This window comes from Protopterus annectens, chromosome 3.part1 (genome assembly GCF_019279795.1).
Source record: "Protopterus annectens isolate FY-2018-M chromosome 3.part1, PAN1.0, whole genome shotgun sequence".
NCBI lineage: Eukaryota > Metazoa > Chordata > Ceratodontiformes > Protopteridae > Protopterus > Protopterus annectens.
Genome location: NC_056732.1, coordinates 1,107,631,281 through 1,107,648,152, shown reverse-complemented (window position 1 = coordinate 1,107,648,152; position 16,872 = coordinate 1,107,631,281). Strand labels below are relative to the sequence as shown.

General features: G+C 38.7%; 1 protein-coding gene across 11 annotated transcripts in view; it reads left to right on the top strand.

Moving 5' to 3' along the window:
- PTK2 (protein tyrosine kinase 2) overlaps window positions 1-16,872 on the top strand; it is a 4,250,095-nt gene that overhangs the window by 2,496,948 nt on the left and 1,736,275 nt on the right. For 10 of the 11 annotated variants that reach the window (XM_044067250.1, XM_044067257.1, XM_044067247.1 and 7 more), the window contains one exon: window positions 4,562-4,614. In XM_044067250.1, the coding sequence (XP_043923185.1) occupies window positions 4,562-4,614 (53 nt within the window). Of the gene's footprint in view, window positions 1-4,407; window positions 4,468-4,561; window positions 4,615-16,872 lie in introns of those variants that run through there. The other variant, XM_044067258.1, reaches the window with a different exon arrangement.

The window sequence follows — 16,872 nt, the reverse complement described above, 5'->3', positions numbered from 1 at the left end:
TGTGCTATTGCCATACAGTTTTGTGTCCTTTGAAGATAAAAATCTTAAGACAAAAGACTAGTGTGGTTATGGAGGCTGCTGCGGTCCCCAGCTATGACAGTTCTGGAAGAAGAGACTATTTTTAAAGGTTCTTGTAAGTCACGTATTCCATTTTATAAATACTATATTGATGACATTTTTATGCTCTGGACTGGATTGAGAGAAGATCTTAAGTTTTTTACCATGTTAAATCAGGGCAATGAGTATATGAAATTTACTATGAATTTGATAGTCATAAAATTGCTTTTTTAGATTTACATTTATAGAAAAAGGTAGATGTTCTGCAGGCGTCTAAAGTCAGGGAAAGCTGTATTCAGTAATGTTTATCTATCCTACAGCAGTATGCATCTTTCTTGAGTAGTGAGAAACATATTAAAAGGTCAGTTAATAAGGGCCACTCGCTTAACGCAGAATCAACTATGTTGTTTATATGGGGCTAGCAACCTGAAGAAGCAATTTCTTGCTAAGGAGCTGTAGAACTGTTAGACTGGAAAGAGTATGTCTGGCAAGTGAAATGAAATCCTTGCCAAGCACCAGATCTAAATGACATGGAAAGCTTTCAAGGTATGTTTAAAAAGGAGTTGACTCATTAACCTTGTGATCATTTGTCCTATTTTGTTCACATAACTAACTTGCAGCTTTGTATAAAATCAGTGCGTTTGCCACAGTCTGAAATTTGAGGGCAGAAATGCTTACTGTAATGTTTTGTTTTTTATGTATGTATTGTTTTATTTAAGTGGAATTGTGGTTTTCATTGTGTATTTTGTGGATTATTATAGTTGCATTGTTTGAACCAGTGATTTTCTTGAGACTGTCTTATTTTTTTCCTTTTCAGGAACAAATAGTTTGAACTGGCAGCGGGATGTAATTGCTTTTGAATCCAAGGTAGAATTCAAGGCCTTTCCACCCTTTGTGGGATTCTTCTCTTTTTCCCACATGGGTTTTCCCTAGCAAATCCTTTACTGGGCCAGGTGTTTTTTTTCCAGTTGCGATAGAAAAATGTCCCCCCCACCTCCATTATGAGACAGGATTCTGGTTTAAACTTTTCCTGATCTGTAGGAAAGATTTCCTTGGGGACCTATTCTGGACCTCTTCAGGCTATAGCGATTCCTGATCAGAAAAAAGTTGAAAAGGTTGATTCTGCAGACCTTGCTTCCCTCGGTGTTCTCAGAGGTTGTTATGGTCCCAAATTTCGCCTTATGTTTTGCCCTGTCCCTCGTAAAAGTTTTGATTTTCTGGTAAATTGCTGAGGATTATAGTCAGACAGTTTTGCAACACATTAGAGTTTCATACTTATTATTGTTCATAAAAGTGCATGTTGATGCAAAACCTGTTGTTCCATCAACCTTTTAAGTGAATTGGAGCAATATTTAAAAGCTATCCCTGATTTTGATCCTTTGCTCTCCTTCATTATATTTGGATTTGTTTAGAATTCTGTTTAACAGTGTAATTGCTTTACTGACTTTGAAAGCTAGTAAAACATTTACTCCTATGCACACATTTTTTTTTCTTCTATAACGAGTAGTACATGTAGCAAATAAAGCTTTATGCACTACTAAAAATTAAGATTTGGTCTCTGATCCTAACCACAGACTTTGAGTTCTTGAGCCTTACTGTTGAGGTGAAATTCTTGCCATCCGTATCCGGATGCCAAGAAATTCACTACAAAAGTAAAACTCTAGAGGGGTGACTGTTGTCATCCACATCAAAAACACACAAAAGGGCTGTGATTGCTGAGACCCAGTCATAATTATTAGTAGTGCATGGAGATTTGTCTGCTTCTTGTTCTAACAGTTGCAAAAAAAAAAAAAAAGGAGTAGGCGCACAAATAGTTTTTGCTGGTGTTTATAGCCTTTGAAAACCAGGAAAACACTTACCACTGCCAGACAAGCAGAAAGTGTCCTTTTAAAACTGTTATAGACACTTTGTGCTGCTACCCTTTTTGTTTATAGGTGATGTCTGAAGTATCTAATAGCTTTTAAAATCATTTACTTTCTGCCACTGTTTTTGCCAGTGGGCAGTGTCTGAGTTCAATTCCTCGTGAGAGGGATGGTCTCAACCGTGCTTAGAAGTTGCAGAAAAGAGAGAAAAAGGTGAGAATCATGACTCATCCGTTTGTGTCTCCCCCATCCCCTTGCTATCTTAAATTCAGGTTATGTGTTCTAACCTTAGTTCCTTCTTTGCAGCTATATTTTACTACTACAGTTCACTCATTTATTCCCTGTTACCCATTATATGTACTGTAGGCCTATTTGGAACCATAGTCTGCCCCTGCAGGCAATGGCTTTGAGGCAGAAAACAGTTTTGGAAAGGGCACTGTTCCACAGCAGAACACACAGAAACACTCGGTCATTCACTACATGTATATGTACAGGTAGCTTGATCATTTGCTGTTTGACTTTCGGGATGATGGTGCATATCCCGAAAAAAAAACCCTAGTGTCAAAGGGAGGACATACAGACTCTGCACCAAGGACACTTTAACCAAAATCTGAAGTACTGAGATTTGTGTGGCAGCAAAGCCAACAATGTGAATCACTTTGGCACCCACACACTTATTGTTGCTTCTTTATTTACTTCTTTGACTTTATTTATTGTCCATGGATCAGTATCACTTTAGTACTATTTTTCCCCAGGATGATTTTTAGTTGTTGTATATCAAGTCTTTGTGTGTGTGTGTGTGTGTGTGTGTGTGTGTGTGTGTGTGTGTGTGTGTGTGTGTGTCTGTCTGTCTGTGTAGTCTGCTGTGGCACTTTTATGGGTCTGGGTGGCTCCAAAGTACAAATGTGCATACTGTAGTAAAAGTATACTAACAAATGGGTACATGTGCGGTATGTTATGACATGATCAAGAATGCTTTAAATGTATATGTTTAAGCAAATTTGTCTTATGGCAGTAACAGTAAAAGTGTATGCATGTGTATTCATGAAACATCCATGTTACAGCAGTAGTACCATTCTTACCTTGTGCAGATGCCTGTGTACCTTTAAAGACATTATATGTATACTTACACATAAATGGTACATGTGTAAGAATGCAAACTAGCTTTCAGAGGTATGCAGGCATCTTTTCAAGTGAGGTATATTATGAAAGCACGGTCTGCAGGCATGCACACAAGTAGATGTGCACCCTTTGTAATAGCAGTAATGGTGTGCAGGTATGCATATGTAAATGTATATTTTGACAGGTGTGTGTGATAGTAGACAATTTTATATGTATGCATTATTCTAGGTGTGAATCTTATGGTAGTGACAAGGAGCACAAACACGTATATGTAAGTGTCAACATATCTTTTTCCCTTTTTTGAAGCATAATTACAGGAATCCTTGCACTACAGAAACTTGTACAAGCTTATAGTATTGTATAAACTTATGTTCTCCATCCTACGAAGTCTAAGTACTACAAATCGCATAGCCAGCTATGCTCACCCTGCTATTAGTACTGCAGCAGAAGTAGATCGATGTTATGACTTCCAGAAAAAAAAAAACGAAGACATTTTGAGTCTGTGATGCTTCTGTGCTTGCATTTCCTCGTGACTTTAACTATCCTTAACTCAGACCTTAGGTAATCATGACAGTAATACTGCTGTTTTACTAATACCAGCATGAAAGTATTTTCATAATTTTTTCTTCATACAACAGACAAGGTGAAAGTCATAATATGTAAATAGAAACACTACATATCCTCAGGCATTTTAAGTTGAGAGCTGGGAGAGGTTTTGTTTTTGTGCATCTGGCACTCTAAAGCAGTAGTAATCACCAGTTTACTTTGGAGAGCAAGTGAATGCATGCTCTGTCTGCGGTGTGAACAGCATTAAGGGTTTCATTTGCTTCCTGAAGGGAATGACGTGTTAAGAGGATCTTGAAGGGGAGGCTGCAAGATGAAAAAGTAATGAAGCATCTTACTGTTTAAATCAGAGTTGACAAATGACAGTATTTCTTAATCAGTAATGAATGTCTGCATTTTCCAGGTCATTGCAGTTTTGAGGAAATAATAGATGACAAGTTTATTGTTTGCCTTTGATAGACTGAAGAGAATAGTGTCCTCTTAATTTTTTTCTGCAAGTTTCATTTTTTGTGCAGCCTAGTTAGTAGTCCATAATATTTCAATGTCAGCACTGGAGCATCCAGTGCTTTGGTCAAATAAGGTAAAAATAGTTTAAAGCCGAAGCATTTTACATCTGGATGGACGTTCCTCCAACAGATCAGATTTCAATCCTTAATAAACTTGACACAACTTTCATTCAACTTTGGCAGAGTTGTTTGGAATTTGTGTGTGTGCTGTGAAGAACTTGCCTTCTGTAATTCTATTGGTTTAACCCCTCCCCCAAATCAACTCCCACTCATGCCAAACACTTGATGGTAGCTTCCATTGCTTCATTTCCCTAACCTACTCTTCTTCGGGAAATGGATTAGTCCTGCCAGTTACAGTAAGTTTGCTTCTGGGCAGAAAGAATGAATTCATAGTATGTTTCAGCTTTAGAGAATGTACAGCATTCATCAATTCAAACCTTTGTTTTACAGGCTTGCAAACAACGAAAAGCAGGGAGTGCGATCACGGACTCTGTCAGTTTCAGGTAAGAAGCCATGCTGGCTTTGCAGATGAGCTGATAGATTTCTTGAGTAATCATTTTGACAGATGTGTGCAGTGTTGGGGAGTGTCAGACCTACCTGTTGCCAGTTTTGTTTTTCTGTAATTTTTCTGGCTTGTATCTTTTTTTCTGCCCACAGATAAGCTTCTGCACCAAAATGTTGTGCAGTTATCAGCTGTTGCCCTTAGTTTGGATTTTAACCTGACATTAAAGCTGAGGCGATTTATTCTTTTAAAAAGTGCAGAGAATAAACTGCTTTAGATTTCTTTATCATGAGGCCCAGTGTAATATTTAGAATGAAAATACAGCTGGTCACTGAAGTAAACACAGCTTATGATGTGTAATAAAAGTCACTCATTCTGCCAGTCAGTCAGATCACCACATTACTAGGTTATATACATACACCTGATGCTGTATAATCCTTATTGCACCAATTTTATTTTCTATGGTTACAACCTATATAGTTACCTTACTCCTTGGCTGGTGACCTTTGTGCTTTTTGTTTTTAACATTTTTTAATTAAAAATACATTTTTATTAAATCACTTGCAGAATTATCATTTAACTTCAACTTTTTGCTATTGTAGTTTATTCTATATGAGAACCAGTGTAGACATGGACATATCCTATACTGTTCATCATTCATAGCTTCCTTTTACTGTGTGTAGTTCATCCCAGTACTGTGGTAGTTATCACATAGTCTTGGATGAAATGGCCTGCCTTGCTCTCCTTTTATTGTTTATAGTGATTACCATCTTCTATTTATTTCACTTTTATTTTGTGACTCTCTTGCCAGATTCTGGTGCCCCTCTTCTTTCTGAATAGCCAAGTAGAACAGTTAGGGAAACTGCTGTGTCATGGTATGGCTCTTTTTCTGCAGCATTTAGAAAATGTTTTCCTTAACTCAGCCTTTCTCCCCAACTTCACATGTGAAGTGCAAATATCAGTGTGTTTCTTGCAGCTTTCTGGGCTAGAACCTCAGGCCTCCATGAGGGGGCTGTAGAAAGAAGAAACACCAAACTGTTTCCCTCAGAGAATTAAAGCTAATAAAGTGCTGCTTAGCATTCCTCATTCCACTTTTTTTGTCTGCCTGGCACTAACCAGAACTCCTAACTAAATTCAGGTTACAAATGTTATAGACAGACCACCCCCCCCCCGGTGTGTTTCAGGGGCCCATCCCCTCTTTGGGCCCACATTGCTTTTGAGGAAATACATGTATGTATATATATATATATATATAGAGAGAGAGAGGGGGGGGGGTGCAGTTATTTTGGGTACCACTTATGTTATCTTTTTGGGAAAAATTTGTTGAAAAAACAAAAAGAAAATCATACAAAATACATATAAATTTGGACTACAGATTTGTGGATTGTTTTTCTATAGCATTTATTATATGCATTGGTTTAAATCTCTAATTGTTCCTGATGGCTGTTTTTTTCTTTTTCCTCACTACCACTCCTGTAGAACACACTTAGCTGTTTTTCCTTTAATTTAATTATTTATCTTTCAGTTTGTTTAGGGCCCTGCAGCTGTATTGAAGCATTTTGTCTTGCGTTTTCTTAATGTAACAGACCAGAGAATACTGAGCCATGTGAATTATAGACCCTTAGTGAATGCTAGGGGCAGCATTACCTGTGCATGTGCCAAAATTGTAGACACAATTCTAAAGAAATATGTGCGACGAGAACCCCAGATATCTAAGAATTCATGGTCCTTCCTTAACAGTATTAACCAAATTCCTTTCCGTGTAGATTTGAATTTTTTAACCATCCATGTCAAGGACTTGTATTCATCTATCCCACATGAGGTGGGTATAGAGTGGGTGGTCTCCATGATGTTGAGCAAAAAAAGCACCAAATAATGAAATTCAACTGGTGAGTGAGCTCCTTGACATAATTCTTTCATATAATTTTGTGACATTCAACAACAAATTCTTTTTACAAAAAGTAGGTGTAGCCATGGGTTCACCATGCGGGGCTAGCCTGGCAAACTTAGTCATGGCACACTGGGAAAGGGAATATGTATTGGGTAACTCTTGCCGGCAGGATCAAATACAATACTATACACGATACCTGGATGACATCTTTATGGTGTTAAAGGGTAATGCTTTAGTCGCCCAGGAACTTGTAAGTTATTTAAACTCCACAACTGACTTCTTAAAATTTATATCAGTATTTGCAGAAAACAGGATAGGGTACCTGGATGTGGACTTAATTAAAGATGTCCACAATAAGTGCTACATAGCCAAGATTTTCAGGAAAGAAACATATTGTAACTCATTCTTGCAGTTCACCAGCTGTCACCCCTTCACACAGAAAAAATCTGTTGTGAAGGGCCAGCTGGTTAGAGCTGCAAGAATGGTTTCCAGGAATGAGGATTTTATTGATGAATGTCATTTTTTGAAGGGTATGTTCTTGAGGAGGGGGTACCCATCTAACCTAGTTCAAGATTTAATACAAGAAGTACAGATGAAAAGGGATAGGGGTGTTTACCCACCAATTTTAAACAAACAAGTTTGTGGACATGAACCAGGTGTTGAAATAATTAAAAGACAAGAGTTGAGTATTTGTAGCTTCATATTCTCATACAGCCTGGATGCAGAGAACATCTCGTCTGTCATCCGCAAAAATTGGGATTTGATTGTGAAGGATAGCTACCCAAGGGAGAAACTTCCTGAGACACCTATAATTGTCTACAGACGAGGCAATAATCTCAAACAAATCTTGGGGAGTCGAACCAAGATTACAACCACGAGGTGTGGTATGTTTAAATGTAATATGTGTAGGTATTGCAAATATGTGGCAGTTGGACAGTCCTTTTTAATAAGAGATCAGAAATATAAAATCAGAGACAAATTTGACTGCCAGAGTAAACAAGTTGTTTATATGGCAACATGCACAAGCTGCCCGCATTTTACATCGGGAAGACCGACAGGAAGCTGCAGGAGTGTGTGTACAAGCATATCTACAGCATAGGTCGAAATAAGATCAAAAATGCCCTAGCAAGACACAGTATGGAACATCCAGGTCATGACTTTCTATTCAGAGTTATTGACCAATTTTTGTTGACCAATTTTTGAATGATGGGAGAGGGGGACCAGACTCACTTAGTTTAGAAAGAAATGAACTGCTATGGCAGTTGAGATTAGATTCTTGCCATTACCCTGGAATCAATGAAATTAGTTCCATCATGTGCATTTTAAAACTGAAAAAATTAAATAGATAAACAGTGGGTACTACCGTCCGTAACTGTGTGGCGCTGTTATAGTGGTACTGTCTTTGGTATTATTTAAAAGGCATTGAATCACACTAACAATTTGTTTTTTAGACTTGGTGAAAATGTGCGTATCTGTAAACACTTGTTATATCAAATGTTAGTGTAACAGTAACATGGTTGCTTGCTTGCTTGAAAAACAGTGCTTGTTTTAAGTATTCTATTGGTATTTTAAATATGTATTGTTTATTTCTGTATTTTTGAACTGCAGTGTGTTGCATTCAGTGAATCATTCACTTGTATGCATTTATATGCATACATTGACACATTTTTATCAAACTGGATATTTTGTTTTGTGTTACAGAATTAGCTTTTGTGCTTCAGAGGGAAGGGTTCCTTTTAGGAGTGTTAGCTGCCACTCCCAACAATCTTTGTAGATCATGTGGTGTGATAAGTGGGTTATTTAAACTCTTGCTTCTAAGGAAGTGTGCATCTGATGAAGGTAAACTATTATGGATTAACAAAAAGTGTCTTATCATTTTTGAGCTTAATAAATACTGCTTTTGTGGATCTAGTTGGGCTCAACTGGTATGTGATAGAGGTCTACTCAGGATTCTTCGATGTGGATTAGCAGGAATTATAGACCTGACAGAGAACCCACTGAGTATACAGGCATGCATCATATAGACGTGCATGCCTAGTGTGAAATTAACATCTTTTGCAGCACCTTCTGGACATGCTCTTAATGCAGGTGGTTAACTGGACATTGTGAATAAAACTTTTGTCCATCCTGTTGTAAGTCATGTACGATGCTTCTCATAGAATAGTTAGATTTCTGTGCAAAAACATGGCATATGTCTTGCCCCAGTCTTAATTGGTCTACTAGCTGTTGATGCGTGGCTTTCACGAATAAATTGAGATTATGTATGGTTAGAAATGTGCTGATTGGATCCTGTTATGAGAGGGGAGCTAAGTCTGCTCCTCTGAATATCAGATACATTTAAGCATCATTGGGGAGAGTGTATACCAAGTTAAAAATGGCTATATCTTAAAGAATTCCCATTTCTCCAAGACAGAGCGATCTCAGAGTTAGATAAGTAGATGGGTGTGGAAGGTCTTGCCCCCCCCCCCCCGACCCTACAAAATTGCTTTTAAAGTGTAACATCATCATTTGCAGTTCACATTTAATCACACAAAAATTTTAGGAGTTTTAAGACCTGCCTTATCTAGTCTCAGACCTCTGAGGGCATCATGCTGATGGTATCATTAATACCTAGGTATATAAAAGCTTGGGAGACCATTTAAAAAAAAATGGCAGTGCATTTAGAAATGTATGCTTAAAATATCTGAACATACAGTGCAGATTTTCACCGGCTTTCCTCGTGATATTCATGAGTCATTACAACATCTGTCACTGAAAGTCTCTCTACAGATTTGTGTTTATGACCTATGAGTGTGGTGCTAGATTCACATATGAACGAAAAGCTCCTGTTTAAAGACTGTCCTGTGTTAAAACTGTTTTTCTGTTGCATTGCTGTGCAGATGTCTTCAAGTCATTTATCTTAATTAAGGTATGCACAGTTAGAATGAAGTTTTTATGTTTTATGAAAGTGTTCACAAAAGCCTGTATTAACTTTGCTTAGGTTTCTAAGGCTGAACTACAGTTGAATATCACAGAAGACCTGATCAGCCCCAAACAAGTCGAGGTATAGAATTTCCAAGCTAGCTACATTGGGTGGACTGCATCTTATGATCCCTTTGAGTCATTTAACACCTGTATATTTGGAGCTATACATCAGAGACCCTGTATTCTGTTTATGAAATGCAGGTGGAAAGTTTAGTAGTACTACTGTAAAGACTAGATATTGGGGAGTGATCCAACTCAAGTAAATCAGTTTAGATGATGCTACCCTGAGGCATGGATCTGAACTACAGACTATTGTAGAACAGAGCCCCTTTTCAGTAGCTTGGCTCATAGTATGCAGGTGAGCCAGCAAAAAAGTTCCTTGCACCTGTTTTATTTTTATTTAATTTTGTTAACTAGGTATGTGTACTGTTCCTAGGACAATATAAGTTACGATCTGGGTTCTGTTGCACAGTAGAGTCCATGTAATGCAGAACAGTTTTACATAAAAGTTATATATGAGCAAATACTGTTAAGACTGAGTATCTGCAGCTAACCTTCTGGGTGTCTGTCCTTCCTTCAACCTCTTCATGTCTTCTGACATGCTTCTGATATGTATCTCCTAGTGTCCCAAGCCCCTCAGTTTTTTTTTGTAAAGTGTCTGTATTATACTACAATTAAAAAAAATGGGTGTGAGGGTGCATCTTATCTTACGTTTTCAGCAGATAAACATGGAACATAACATAACAGTAACACTTACAATTTTCTGTATACATTATTTAAACACTGATTTGAAAATACTACATCTTAATATATTGAACAGCATTCTTAACACGGCTGTACTTAGGATATTTTTTATATCTGATGTCATGTTTGTCGTGAACTATTTAAAACTTGAAATATTGAACATGAAAATATGTTTTAAAAAACACTGAAAACTCATACTGTTGAATCTCAAAATGTCAAATATTTCTATCCAGCTAAAAATATACTTGCATTATACACCCCAACTGTAAAACCAAGACTAGATGTCATCTTGGTAGTTGATTTTTAGGGTAAGGGTTTTTGGTAAAGTTGTGTAGGGTTAAGAGTTGGAGCAGGGGTTTGATTAGGGTTAGCAAGCATGAGTAAGAAGTACCTTAACCGTGTGTGATAACCCTTACCCTACAAATTACGTTACTAAAAACCCTTTACCGAACACCACCACTACACAAGACAAAAGGTCACAGAACACACTCAACACCAAACATGCAAAATAGTAAATCTTCCCTTTTTTTTATCCTAACCCATGAAGACTGTCATATACACACACCAACCACTATAACCTTTTCAGTCAACCATTCAGTTTCCTGTATATTCCTTCTTACAGACACTAATAGAATGATTATTCAATCAAATATGCTTTCGGTATATTGTGCTTTCAGTGTTTTCTTACCCATCAAAAGTTTTGAGCTGCAACCAGTATCACAAGCCTATAGCTTAAAACCCGTCATTCAGTGCATCCTTCAAGCAGCAACACCTCATCATATTTGACACAATCTAAACATATTACATTTAAGATGAATCATAAACCAGCTAAGGCAGAACTACACACAGCCATTCAAGGTTCTTCTGCCAGGGTACATAAAACCAATATGACTTATCTCTTCCAGCAAAATAGCAGTAAAAACACCTTAGATGTATGTCACATGAAATCCATCAGGACCCAATCTCAGATAAATGTAACGTCGGTTAAATATAGTATTTTTTTTAAAACAAGAAATATCTTTTTTAAATTGTCACGTATGACATAGGCAATCTTACATTTATGTAAATGAAAATAAATCATACCGGCACAATTTCAGTTGCCAACATTATACATTACAAACCATGTTGATACAACTGTAGCTGCAAACATTATACATCGCTTATAATATATCCAGTCATCGTCAGTCAGGCATTACATAGCCCATTTAGATCCTGTCTTCTTTTAAATATTGTTCCTCCTCTGCATGTATTGATCCCTCACTTCCCATTTTTCTTATGGAATTTGCTTCTACCATTTTCTAAAGATCCCAATTCCAGTTGTTTTATCTCTGTTACTATATTTGCTACGTCTAGTAAAGTTGGTTTAGACTTTGATTTCCATTTTCTAGTTATTGCTTTTTTGACAGACGTCGTAGTTAGACTTAACAAGGCCTTACTATGTCTAGGCAATTCCGATTCTGTATCATAGCTCAAAAAATCATTTCCTTAATTACACCAGTTTCTCACCCAGTATCTTCAAAAGAATAGTCTGCAGGGAATCTTTAAAATCTGCCAGCTTATTACATTCCCAGAAGATATGTTCCCATTTACCTCTTTCTTCCACATCACACCTCCAACATTTGCTGTCTACCTGAGGAAAAATTCTTTGGCATCTACTTGGGGTATAAAATATCTATGTAAACACTTCCAAGCAAAGATCCTGCATCTTCTAGACTTGGTTGCATATTTGGAAGACATATATATATATATATATATATATATATATATATATATATATATATATATATATATATATATCCCCAATTGTTTCTTTGTGAATTGCTTATCTAGTCTCTCTAACTTCCTCTGATTAATTCTTATAGTTATCACACGATATTTTGTATGCCATGCTAATTATTTCTTTCTTAACAGCAACTGTTCTAGATTCCAATAAAAACTCTAACAGTGGTGGTCTTTTGTTTAGGACCAGTAAAACAAAAATAAATTGTTAGATAATCCAACAATGCCAGTGGTGAACCAACACTTTAATAAAATAAAATAAAATGGTGTACAATGATAAGCGCTTTAGTCTCGTCAAGGAGACTTCATCTGATCTGATTTTATTTTATTAAAGTGTTGGTTCACCACTGCTGTTGTTGGATTTCCTAACATTTTATTTTGTTTTATTGGTCTTGCTTCTGCGGCTGTACATTTTTTCTTACGCTTTTGTTTAGGACCCCACCCCCCTATTTCTTTCTCTTTGCCTATACTCTGATATTGATCCTTGTTCAGGAAGGCAATCCCTAATCTGCAGTCCAAATAAGTTCTTGGTGTCTTCCCATTCTATTACCTTTCCCCCTCTAGCTATTTGCTCCCTATACTTTGGTTCCTTTGCCAGTCTTCTGCAATAAATTCCAGCCCCGTTTTCCTATTGTCTGTGTCCCTAATTGCAGTCATCCCTATTGGCATAATCTTCTTTCTATATTCCCGTGTTAGCATAGATGTTCTTCGTGTTTCACTGTTGCAGTCATAATCTGCTGGCAGGTTGCCCTCAGTCGGCCTGATTAACAAAGTCTTGGGTCCTGCGTCGGTTGCTGTCCCTTTTTCCATGGCGTCAGGTCATCAGGGGTATAAAACATGCAGCCGACGCCATTTTCATCAGTCTTTCTTGGCGCGCAGTGCCCGAAGCAGAAGCAGTTCGCAAGTGCCGGTCAGCCGACTCTTGAAATTTTTGTTTTCGAGTTTCAGAAACGATGTTTTCAACCTAAAGCTAAGTACCCCGTTGGGGAAACTTTTTTTTGCTCCTTACCGATGTCAGTAAAAGTTAATAATTGTATTACTTGCGGGAAGCAAATACCTCATAAGGATTTTCATTTGTACTGTATTCCTTGCCTAGACCCTGACCACAACGTGCCTTGTTGTCAGTTTTGTGCTAAATTTAACCAACGCACTATTAAGCGTCAGAATATTTTTACATCTAAATATTTTGGCTCAAGATTTAACTATCCAGAAATGTCGTTGGTTAGCAATCCGACAACCGGAATACACAAAAAACACAAAGAAAAAGACAGAGACAGACCATCGAGGTCCAAAACCGATGACAAAGCTTCTCCTAAGCCAGTCTCCGGTTCGCCGATACTCAGTGAGGCGCTTTAGCAGACCCTGATACCCGCTACTTTTGATTCGCAGGCTTCTACTGATACCCAGTCAGAGTCCGGTATGCCGCGAGATACTTTAAGTATTGAACCCATGGATGTCTCTACCTTAGATGGGTCCGGAGCCGTTGAGCAGGCACCGGTTTCTGAGGGTGCCTAAAGATGTGTATATTAAACCGTCGCCATCTCCAAAACCTAGGCCAAAATCAGCTTCTATGTCTAAAAAACTGAAGCTTGGGCATGTGCACAGGCTCCTATGCCTAAAAAACAAATTATCAGAATTGCTGAGGATTTAATTACCTTGATCAGGGGTTCCCAACCCCCTCCTGCACTGATTATGAATCTTCAGATCAGGTTTCCATTTCTTCTGTTTCCTCTTCTGATCAGGAATTATCTATTCCACAGTATGAGGACTCTGATGCAGAAGAATCCATCCCTTCTGCTTCTCCTCCTGAGGATTTTTCTTTTAGAGAAACTCTGCATACCTTAAGGAAACATTTTCATTGGGAGAGTCAGGATTTTTCAGAATCTAAAATGAGGCTTAGGAATTTCCTCCTTCTTTCTCAGCATAGGTCTTTGGCCATACCTCCTGTTCTAGACATTGTTGTTGATGTTTTTTCAGAATCCAGCATGGCTCCTGATTCCCTGCCTCCGGTTCCTAGTAAGCCAGACAGATATTACAGGGTTCCTGACTCCCACAAATTCCTTTTTTAAAAACCCTACTGCTGACCCTGAAACCATTTCTCAGGGTCCCAATGATGTTAAGGCTTCTACTGCTAAAAATCCTACCCCTTCTGATAGAGACTCCAGGGCGCTGGATAGATGGGGTAAGAAGATTTACAAGTCTGCAACCTTGGCAATCAGGGCTTTAAACTGTCAATTTCATATGCTTAAATATCAGCAACATGTCATGGGCTTACTTAAACAGAAAATTATGTTGATTTCTGACTGTGTGGAAAATAGAGTTACAGGATTTATTGCATTCAGCTGAACAAGTTGGAAAGCATACTTTGCAATGTGGTTTTGATTCCTTGGAGGCCTCTTGCAGGGCCGCTGTAACTGGATCTGTGATAAGAAGGCATGCTTGGCTCAAGGAGCAAAATCTGCCTTATCATGTTAAAGCAAAATTGTTGGATGCTCCTTTACAGCAGGACAGTCTATTTGGTAATAAGGCAGAAGTTGTTTTGAAAAAGATGGAAGACAAAGTAAAATCTATGCAAATTGTAAAAGATTTCCTACAAGTGCAGCCACCCAGGTTCAGTAGGCACTGGCCTACTAAGAATTGGTCCTTTCCAGTATCCTCCAGAGTCGCTCAGGTCAAACCCACACTCTAAAGGCTCTAGGTTTTAGTCACAAGGAACTTACAGAACAAAACAATGGGGTGCCTCCACCTCCAAGTCTGGAAGTAGCAAGGCACCTCCCTACGGTAAACAGTCTCAATGACTTTCCTCTGCCATCTCCAAACACTTACCTTTTGGCAGCCCCTTTGGGGGGAAAACTAGCACTTCATGCACAAAATTGGCATCTAATTACAAAGGACAAGTGAGTTTTAAATATAGTATCCCTGGGATACAGATTTCATTTCCACACGTTGCCAATCCCAAACGGATGGCCAGATCTGCCTCCAAATCAATGGGTGGAGGCCCAGAAGCAAGTTATGTCCCTCATGAATATGGAGGCTATTCAACCAGTACCAGAAAAGGAAAAGGGACAAGGTTTTTATTCAAGACTTTTCCTGGTACCCAGAAAAGACAAATTATGACGCCCAATTCTGGACTTATCCATTCTAAATACATTTCTGGACATTCCAAACTTCAAGATGCTGACTCTACAACAGTTACTGTCTATGCTAGGCAAAGATGCCTGGTTGGTAATTCTAGGCATAAAAGAGGCTTACCTGCATATCAAAATCAGGGAATCTTGCAGAAGAAACCTCCACTTCAAAGCAGGCTATTTGCATCACCAGTTCTCTGCACTTACCTCAAGCCAGAAAAACAAATCCAACTGATGACTTACTTCAACCAAGTGGCCACAAAAACACAGTTATCTGCAAGGCAAATTCTGCAGGCCTTGGGGTTCATGGCTTCCTGCATTCTACTAATTCCATATGCAAGACTGCATATGAGGAAACTTCAGTGGTACCTAAAAAGCTTATGGAGTCAACATTGTCACAGCCTGGAAACAATGATTCCTATCATTCCTTGCCTGCAGCAAGAGTTCCTATGGTGGGCAGAGGCCTGTCACCAAGACAAGGGACTGTCATTCATTCCACCCCCTGCCAACCAAACCCTGAATAGAGACTCATCAGATGATGCTTGGGGGGGGGGTGCATCTGGCAGGGATGCATTCAGGCCGAATGGAGCCCAAATCAAATGCACTTGCATATCAGTCAAAAAGAGTTGCTAGCTGTACAGAATGCTCTGACAGCCTTCAAGGACTTTCTTCATCCAGAACAACTACTGATAAAGACGGACAACACCACAGTCATGTGGTACATAAACAAGCATGGGGGTACCCATTCCTACCTCCTTTGCAGAATAGCCATGGCTTTGTGGAATACAGCCTTGACTTACCAAATACATCTACAAGCTCAGTTCCTGCCAGGAAAGCAAAATACTCTGGCAGACACACTAAGCAGAAATCTTACAGACCTACACGAATGGAAACTGGATCCACAAATCTTCAGCATGTTGACATGCAAAGGGGGGAGCCCAGACATTTTGCCTCACCCCAAAGCTATCAGTTGGACAAATTCTGTGAAAGAAGCCGTCACAAAACAGCTTGGAAAGTGGATGTTCTATCCTTCAGCTGGAAAAACCTATCAGTCTATGCCTTTCCCCCTCTGCCTTTGCTCTCCAAGGTATTACTAAAAGTCAGACAGGAAAAAACAAAAATGATTCTGATTGCTCCAGACTGGCCTCGCCAACACTGGTACCCGCTCCTATGCAGTATGTCACACCTTCCTCCGTGGTACCTGCCTTAGATAGCTTATCTACTGTCTCAGCAGAACTATCAAATTCTGTACACTCAGCTCCAAACTCTGAATCTTGCAGCATGGCTAATCAACTAATTTCACCAGTTACATCTCTCAGCAAACCTGTGATGGATGTCATTTTGGAGGCTAGAAGGCCTAATACTAGAATATCTTATGCTGATAAATAGAAAAGATTCTGTGCCTGGAACCAGACACAAGGAATAAGCACAGCAATGCCCAATATTCCTCAGATTCTGCAATATTTAACTGAGATGCTTCACAAGGGCCTATCTTTCTCTTCCATAAAAATCCATGCCTCTGCCATTTCAGCTCATTACAACACAGAGCCTCCCCTCTTTTCTCATCCCCTGCTAAAGCAGTATCTCAGAGGGGCCAAAAATTTAAGACCTCCCAGGAGAGCACCAACTCCGGCATGGGACCTCAATTTTGTGTTGGAAAAGCTCACCCTACCTCATTTTGAGCCAGCTGCTACTGCAGACATAAACTTTCTCTCTTGGATGACTGCTTTTCTTTTAGTAGTCACTTCAGCTA